The sequence below is a fragment of the Gordionus sp. m RMFG-2023 genome, chromosome 4 (genome assembly GCF_954871325.1).
Source record: "Gordionus sp. m RMFG-2023 chromosome 4, tfGorSpeb1-WG-v2, whole genome shotgun sequence".
NCBI classification, from domain to species: domain Eukaryota; kingdom Metazoa; phylum Nematomorpha; class Gordioida; order Chordodea; family Parachordodidae; genus Gordionus; species Gordionus sp. m RMFG-2023.
Genome location: NC_088778.1, coordinates 26,893,322 through 26,903,077, shown reverse-complemented (window position 1 = coordinate 26,903,077; position 9,756 = coordinate 26,893,322). Strand labels below are relative to the sequence as shown.

At 24.6% G+C, this 9,756-nt stretch overlaps 1 protein-coding gene across 3 annotated transcripts in view; it reads left to right on the top strand.

Moving 5' to 3' along the window:
- The first annotated feature begins 479 nt into the window (after positions 1-479).
- The window catches only part of LOC135929086 (inaD-like protein), a 100,497-nt gene continuing 91,220 nt past the window's right edge, over positions 480-9,756 (top strand). For all 3 annotated transcript variants that reach the window (XM_065465582.1, XM_065465581.1, XM_065465583.1), the window contains exon 1: positions 480-615. In XM_065465582.1, the coding sequence (XP_065321654.1) occupies positions 600-615 (16 nt within the window). In that variant the 5' untranslated portion in view covers positions 480-599. The remainder of the gene's footprint in view (positions 616-9,756) is intronic.

The following is a 9,756-nucleotide window of genomic DNA, read 5'->3' as shown; positions in this document are numbered from 1 at the left end:
TAATGCTCCTTGATATTATAATTATATGATTTGCAATATTAATTAATACTGAAAAAAATAGATGATTTTTTAAAAAATATATTTTAGATAAATATTTAGTATTGCGTTAATTATTATTTATATGCTAGAATAAATGACAAAATAAGAAATTTATTATTAGTTCTGAGTTTGCAAATTTTAATTTAAATAATATTATATATTTTAAAAGAATCCGGCCTAAGCCTCCCATAAGATTTATTTTAGTTGAGCCCCCTAGGATAATATAAGCTAGTGGCTCTTTTTTTAGAATATTAATAAAAAGAATATTATTATTATTATTTGATCATCATATATGACATTATAATTAAACAGGAGGGGGGGGGGCGATTATAGGAATTAAGAACCTGATAATTTATTTTTGCAACCCAAAATTGATGTTTCATATTTTTCTGTTGACAACTGTCATTTATAAAAAATAAAATGTTATTTAATCAGTTTTAGCGCAATTCTAGTAAATTCACTTAAATCACATATGTATAGGAATTTTTAAATTATGTTAACCTTGATAAAAGATATTAATTAACCTCAATAAATGCATTATATTTTTTATTCCTGAATATATGGCATTATATCAAAGTAAGATTAATATAAATAATTACTTAAGCAATTATAAATAGAAATAACCTTATTTTTTACTATATTGAAGATTCATACATATTAGTTACAATTTTTTAAATAAATATTCTTGTGAATTTATATATATATATAATATCAAAAATAACAAATTTTAATAAAAAAATTATTTACTTATAATTTGCAAAGTTATGGCTAAAGATCAATAGTCCTTGTTTTTATAGAAATATATGTATATAATCATGGTTCATGTAATTGAATTTTGTTTTATAATGCACAATGTACTAGTTATATTTCAAAATATAACAACATACCTTTATTGAGTGAAATCATTATACTTTTATGTTAGTTTTATATTAAAGGGTTGATTTATGATAAGTTAATTATCAAATAGTACTGTCTAGCAATTATATAATTGTATCCCATTAAATTTGCCCTTTTTTTCAAACCTATATGTTCAAGCCAAAATTATTTTCTAACATGATTATGATTTAAATGTTAATAATAAAATTAATAACCCCTCCCTCTCTCCACACTCCTTAAGTTTGATTAATTTAAAAACTATCATTTAAAAAAACTAAAAAGCCAATATTATCTATAACTAAAAGCCAACCCCCTTTAGAATTTAGTATTAGGCCAATAAAATATAATGATGATCCCCCCACCCCCACCTTCCCCCTTTTCTAAGGAGTATTTTCCATAGATTAAAATTAGAAATAATAAAAGGAAATCTAATGTTAAGGATTTTTTTCAAGGATTTATTAATGAAGACTTGAGTTTTATTTAGGTTGGATTTTGTGATATCCCAAGGTATGATGCTATAAGTTAAGGATGATAGTATATAGGTTTTGAAAATTTGAAGTTTGAGATAATGTTTGAATGCCATAATTTATTTAGAGAAAGTATTTGCTAGTAGCTTTAGTAAGTTTAGGTGAAATATCAGGTTTGGTCGAGCCTTTGTGGTCAATGATAAATAGTTGAAAGATTTTGAGAAAAGGATATTTTTATTGTTAAATATATAATTATGATGTAATAGAGAAGTAGATACTGCATAGCAAAGCCATTCAACATTTTGAAGGTTACACAAATTGATAAAGTCACTAATTATTAAATCAAAAAAAAGGAGGAGATAGAGAACAACCTTGTTTAATGTCACATTTAATTTTGAAATAGGGGGGAAGTTAAATTATTATGTTTAATATTAATATACTGTTTTCATAAATGGACATAATGATTTTTATTAAATGTGTATTAATATTATATTTGAAAAGAATGTTCCATAAATATTGATGTTTTATCGGATCAAAAGCTTTAGAAATGTCAATAAAAATAACATAGATGTCAGTTTTGTAAATATGGGCTTTTTTGAGTCTTATTTTGAGTGAGGTAATTAGTTTGATGGTATTACGTCCTGGTCTAAGCATGCAATGAATTATGAGTATTTTTATCAATATCTTTAAAGATAAAAAAGATGTAAGTAGTAAAAATTTTGTAAAAAGGGGAAGAGAGGGTTGCCTCTATAGTCATAGATTGAGGAAGGATTTGGTAAATTGACAATGGTGGATTTACATCAATTGGTGGGAAGAATTGTTGTATTCCAAATTTTATTTAAGGTAGGAAAAAGAAGATCAGTAATAGTTTCTGGAAATATTTTTACTATTTCATTATGGATATTATCAACAGGGGATTTATGGTTTTTTTTAGATTTTTTATAATATTAATAAAATCATTTTTATTATGAGGATAGGGAGGGAAAGTAATAAGTTGATGTGAAGAGAAAGAAATGGGACAGGGAAATTTATTGTTAAAAAGAGATCTATAGTAATCAATAAAAATATTTAATTGGTCTTCAGGATTTTTTATAATAATTTGACCAATTTTTATATTACTTTTTTATCATTTGAGGATGTAATAAATTTTAAGGATTTGAAAGCATTAGTCATTAGTACATTTAAATTCTGAAATATTATTAAGTTTGTTCTTAAGAAAATTTTGTTTATCTTTTCTATTAGATTTTTTATAATATTAAGTTTAGCTTTAATATGTTGTTTTTTCCTTGTTTGTTTTTTTATATTTTTATTGGGTAGGGAGTTGATTAGGTTAGAAGTATGGTTACTTAACCAATCAGGATAAATAGTTTTAATATAATGAAGATTTGCAGAATTAATAATGGAATTTTGGATATTGTTCCATGAATTATTAAGGTTAATTGATTTGAGACTTGAATGATATTTATCAGCTAAGGTAAGGATATTTAAGTTATTAATATTATATTTTTTTTGATGTAGAAGATATAGAATTTTTTGAATTGGAAATATTAAGGTTTTTTAATAATGAATGTTTGATAAAAAGTTGTTGACCAATAGGGCGATGATCCGATAAGAAATTGATATCATTAAGAATTAAAATATTTTGTATAAAAAAGTATATTTTAATACTTGTATAAGGAAAAAATCAAGTTGACTTTTATATAAAGAGTTAGGTTTAAAATAGGTAAAATAATAATTATTTTTTTGTTTAAAAAAGGTGTTAATTATTCTAAGATTAAATTTTTTACAAGTTTTAATAATATTTTTACTGTTTTGATTTGTTTTTTGATCAAGGGCAGCAAAACTGATATTTTTATTTGTATATTCATTACCTATTTTCATGAAAATGATTTGTATTAATTTGTTTAAGATGGTTATTTAGAAATGTATTGAATTTGAGATATTCTGAGTGATTAACGGGAGGATAAATGTTTATAAGATGGGTGATTTTTCCTTTAGTTTTTAAAGTAATAGAAGAGATACGGTTGCTATAGATGTATATTTTAAAATAGAATCCATAATAATAAATGATACACCATTGGTAGATAGAAGAATTAGAATTGAAGATTGTGTAGCCTCTTAACTTTTTTAATTGAATTATTATTTATTAATGTTTCTTGTGTCATTAATATAAAAATATCTTTTTCCTCCATTATTTTTCTGAAGATAGTAACTTTGTTTAATAATCCAGGAATGTTATAGGAGTATAATTAATTTTTTATTTAAAGACATAATTTTAAGAAAAAGATTATAAAAAATTAAGATTTGGTATTTGTTAGGAAAAAAGTATTTTTTCATAGTAGCCTACAACTATATAAGTATAGTACGATAATATTCCAAATTCTTAATCAAAGCGAGAATCATTTTATTTCACTTTCAAAATATTTAAAAATTGCTTAGCAGCAATTTATATATCGACTTTATTTATTTTTGATAAAATGAGCTCATCTATGGATCCTAATTTGATAGAGATGACAGTATAATCTCCCAAGCATGAATTTAGACTATCCTTGATACAATGTTTCTTTAAGAATTCCATCTTAAAATTTCCTTCCAATTTGGTTCCAATCAATTACCATATCGCATGCATTACCTTAAAAACAAAAGGCAAGATCACCCATCTTATTAACATTTTTGTTCCTGCTAATTCTTCTGAATATCCAAAGTTCATTGATTCTCTTAATAATCACCTTAAACAAATTAACACAAACCACTTTATTATTATTGGTGGCGATTTTAACATGAAAATTCGTAAAAAAAAATATCAATAATATCACAGGATTCGCTTTTCTAAATAAAAAAACTAACCAAAATGGTGAAAAAAATAATTGAAACCTGCATGAAATTTAATCTTAGAATTATAAACATCTTTTTTAAACAAAAGGATAATAATTATTTTATCATATTACAAACCCAACTCTTTATAAAAAAAGCCAATTAGATTTTTTGCTTACTAGTATTAAAATAAATTTTTAATTCAAAACCTCTCCATTCTAATGATATAGATTTCTTATCAGACCACCATCCTATTGCTCTAAATCTTTTTATTAAACCTTCCCTTTTAAGAAATCTTAATATATCTAAGTTAAATCAATCAATCCCACCTCCAAAAAAACTACAATATCAATAACCTAAGTATTCCTATTCTAGCCAACAAGTATCATAATAGTCTTAAATCAATTAACAATAATAATCCATGGAACACTATCCACAACTCAATTATTAACTCTTCTAATCTTTACCTTAACATTAAAACAATTTATCCTGACTGGATAATCACACATACTTCTTACCAAACAAAAATAAAATAAAACTAAGAAAAAAACATTATATTAAAACTAAACTAAATATAATCAAAAAATCTATCAGACGAGATAAACGTAATTACCTCACAAACAAAATGATCAATATCTCAGAATTTAAAAGCACAAATGACCTTTATATTGCCTTTAAATCTTTAAAATTTATTACCTCTTCAAATGATAAAAAAAAATAACCTAAAAGTTGGTCATCTTATTATAAAATATCCTGAAGACCAATTAAATATCTATATTGATCATTACAGATCTATCTTTAACAATAAAATTCCTTGTTCCAAACCATTTTCTTCACAACAACTTATTAAAATTCCTTTTCCTCTGAATAAAAATGATTTATTACTATTATAAAAAAACTAAAAAACCATAAAACCTCTTCAGATAAAACACACAATGAAATATTAAAAATATTTCCTGGAACCATAACTGATTATTATTTCCAACTTTTAACAATATTTGGAATACAGCAATTATCCCCATTGATTAGTGCAAATCCACCATTATCAATTTACCTAAAATCTCAAATCCAATCACAATACATGATTATAAAGGCATCAATCTCACATCTTCTTTTTTAAAAAAATTTTACCATCTTCATTTTCAATCTTATTATTAAAGATATTGAAAAAAATAATCACAAATCCATTGCCTCCTTCAGACCAGGTTGTAATACTATTGAACTAATAATTGCTCTTAAAATAAGACTTGAAAAAGCATCTATTTATAAAACAAATATTTATATTATCTTTATTGATATTTCCAAAGCTTTTGATTCCATTAAGCATTAATATTTATGTAACATTCTTTTCAAATAATATATTAATACACATTAAATAAAAATCATTATGTCCATTTATGAAAACAGTATCACTAATAAACCTAATAATTTCACTTCCCTCTATTTCAAAATTAAATGTAGCATTAAAGAAGGTTGTCCTCTATCTCCTCCTTTTTTTAATTTAATTATTGGCAACTTAATCAATTCATGTAACCTTCAAAATGTTGAATGGCTTTGCTATGCTGATAAAATTTGTATTATCACAGAAGACTTTAACTATATCAATATTCTTACAATAATTTCTACCAACCTTCAACACATGAACCTTAAAATCAATTCTGACTAAAAAATTTTATCTACTTCTCTATTACATCATAATTTAGTATTTAACAATAAAAAATATCCTTTTCTCAAAATCTCTCAACTATTTAGGCATTATCATTGACCACAAAGTCTCGACCAACCTAGATATTTCACCTAAACTTACTAAAGCTACTAGCAAATACTTTTCTCTAAACAAATTAATGGCACTCAAACATTATCAGCACAGCTAAAAATAAAATTATTTATTTTTTATATATATGGGAAAAGTTAATAATTATTTATATACATAAACAAAAGTTATAATAAAAAAAAATTGGAATCACAATCAATTTAGTTTTGGACATTTAAACATCTTGCTAACAACTAGATAAATAGATTGATATTTTTTAAAATCATTTATATTTAGTTTAAATAAAAATAACATATTTGGACCAAGTATAAGATATTTAATGTTCATTAAAACTTGGCCCTAGCAGTATTCTAACTTACACAAATTTTGAAATTTATTCAAAATAGATATTTTCTAGCTTTTTTTTCACTAAAAACACACATATATATATGTTAGGACTAAGGTTATATCCAAAAAAAAATCAGCCAAGTGTATTTGGCCTGAAATAATTTTTTAACATCCGATTATTTACACTCGTGACTACCTTAAGGTAATCTAAAATTTGGGTATGATGCAATTGTGTCACTGAAGCATTGGGGAGGGGGTATCCCCTTCGCGATGCATAATTAATATCCATTTTATTATTGAATATTTATTTTTTTTAATTATTAGGTAGCATGGACTACAGTAGTATCATTGCGAGGGATGCTATAGGGAGCTATGCCTCCACTCACTATTTTTTTTTTGAATTTTACCTACCTTTCCAAATTTTTAAGAGGGGCTGAGCCTCTTGCCAAAAATTTTTATTATTATTTCCAAAGTGCCCAACGTTATTAAAATTATTTTATTATCAAAAATCTTTTTCATATTTTTCTTATAGCCACATAAAAGATAGAAAAGCAAAAAGTTTTATATTTCAATATTTTTATTTTCATTATTTTTTATATAAATTTTTATTAAATATAATAAGAGTGAGTTTTACCATCAACAAGTAGTGGTGAGATAAATATCTCCCCTTTTATCAGGTTTTGAGAATCTACTTGAGAAAATATATACTCTTGCCATAAAACTTAGCTAATTTTTGTGACTTTTAGGATTTTGCCAATTTAACAACACTACAGACAAGAAATAGTCCAGTTTAAGCAAAATTTTTTAAATGTTTAAATCAGGTTTGGTCATTTGACCAAAAATACTCTGAAATATAATTAAGTAATGTGTGTTTAAAGCTTTTTTATCAATCTAATTAGGTTAGAATTTATTTTAAAATATATTTGTATCATCAAGGCATCGATTTACTTATAATTTTATATTAAAATATAAGATTTTCATATTAAAATTTTAGAATTTCATTTTAAAAATAAAAAAATTTTCTCATTAATAATTTTGGATTTTCAATATTTAAATAAATATAATAAATTGCCGCTAACATATATAAAATAAAGTTAATATTGTCTTAAAAATCATTTATTTGAATTTGACCGATCAACTAGCGGGCAATTGACCGAATCATATTTGACTGATTATACCAACCCTGGTTTAAATTGGAATTTAACCATTTTTTTTATTGATTGACTGATATATGAAAAAAAATCATTAAGAACATATTGGTAATAATAAAATATAATATAGGTGGTACCTAAAAACCCCACTACAGGATCTACCCCGACTCCTCTAAAAAAATTTACGACCTTCAGCAGGTATATATGCCCATCAATTATGCTCTAACAACCCCTTGATATTAATTTTTAAAAATCTTATAATGAAACATCATTTATAACCTCAAAACAATTCAAATTGATCTCTTTCAGTCCTCATTATAACCTCAAAACAATTCAAATTAAACTATCAGTCCTCATTATTATTTAGACCAGGAATAACAAATAATCATTTGGTTGGTGATAATTAGTTACTAACCGTATTATAAACATTTACCACGAGTGTGTATAACTTCAAACTCTACTAAAATGTTATCCGTGAATGAACTAAAAATTAATATTTATTAATTATAATAAATTTAAATTTTTTTAGCAGTTATTTTTATCTTTAATCTACAAATAGTGTTTTTTTTTAAACTTTACCCTACCCCCCTTTGAATACCTACTTCCTTATCCCTTCAAAAAATGAGGCTTCCTGCTCCTATCTTTAATGTAGCCTTTGTAATATATAGGTAAATATTTCGATGTTGCTCGATTCAGAAATTTCACTTATCAATGAAGATATTCCTAATTAAAATTTTCAAAAATTCCTTAACTGTGGATACCTATAATGTTTATAAATATTACAGGATCTTCTATATCGGAATTGATCCAATTTATCAAAATTTCGAAAAGGAATCATCGTGGGTGGATGAAATCTTTTTAAAGAAAAATGCACCCCAAGGAAAAGAAGAAATGAAAGATTTATGGAAATTTTTATAAATTTAATATATTTTATTAATGTGTATCAGATATCGGGTGGTATTAAATTTGTTACATTATTTTTAATATATATTATAAATAAAGAATTAATTCATATTCGTAATTTAAATTTTATATATGTATATATACATGTATATCATATTTTTAAAATACACCACTGTTGGTGTCATTGGCTTAGGAGTGTCGAGACCTGGTATATACCACTACTCTATTTAAAAAACCATGTTAGATCTGCAATTAATTTAATTTCCTGACTCGCCATCTATTAAAAAAATGGATTACAATTACTTTTTCATTGTTTAGCAACCTTTGCTACAAAAATTTAGAAATTCGTGGCAAAATAGTAATTTTATATTAATCTCGAATTCGCGTTAACCATGAAGGGGGGGGGGTAAGATGGCATTTTGTTGTTCTCTAGTATATCTGCTGATATTTAGAAAAATGTGAGATACATTATTTTGATTGACAGCTTCATATAATGTTTTTATCGGGTTGTTAACTTGAGTAATTTTTTTATGGAGCTATTCTTTTCTCACTTGAAAAATTTTATGAATAATATGGTATAACAAGCTAATCTAGGTTGTTTGATATATTTAATATTTATCAGAGATCCGCAGACCCAAAAACCAATGTAAAAAGTAATTAAGATTATATCAATTAATCAATTTTAAAAATCGTATAATAATTAAGCATATTTATTTACTAATTTCAAGACTTAACTGTTAACATAAAATCTGGGCTGTACTTGAAAATAAAATATTTTCAAAGGCTTCTATATTAGGATGAACTGGGATTATTTCTGAAGCTAATCTCGGTAGTTTTTGCGCTATAGACAGATCGGAAGAGAGAGCGTAGTTCCATTTGTTAAAATATATTTAAAATAAGTTTTATTGCATTTTAATAAAAATTTGTTCGTTGTTTAGCAAATTGCTACATGCTGATTTAACACGGTTTAGCATAAACCTGATCTAGTTATCATGATTCTTTATTTTTTTAAATAAAATTTCCCAATGGCTTTTTATATGATAAATTCATGCATGAGATGAGAACATCAATTTTAGGTACAAAGTGTAGTTTAAATATTTCTGACTATAAACGTGTGGTGAGCTGTTTTATAATACAAATTTTTCCTAATTAAGATTTTTTGTCTGATAGACGAATATTTTCCTATCATATATTAATTTCATTTTTGCATGAGCATATTTGTCAGATTTGGGCCCTTAAAAAAAAATTTCTCACAAGTCCTAAGGGTGTTCAAATTATGCATTCTAATATCTCGATTTGTCATTCTTTTACACTTTCGATAAATAACGATTTTTCATAATTATATAAAAATTTTACAATATTATAAATAATAGAAAAAAATTATATATTTATTTCTTTTTTAAGG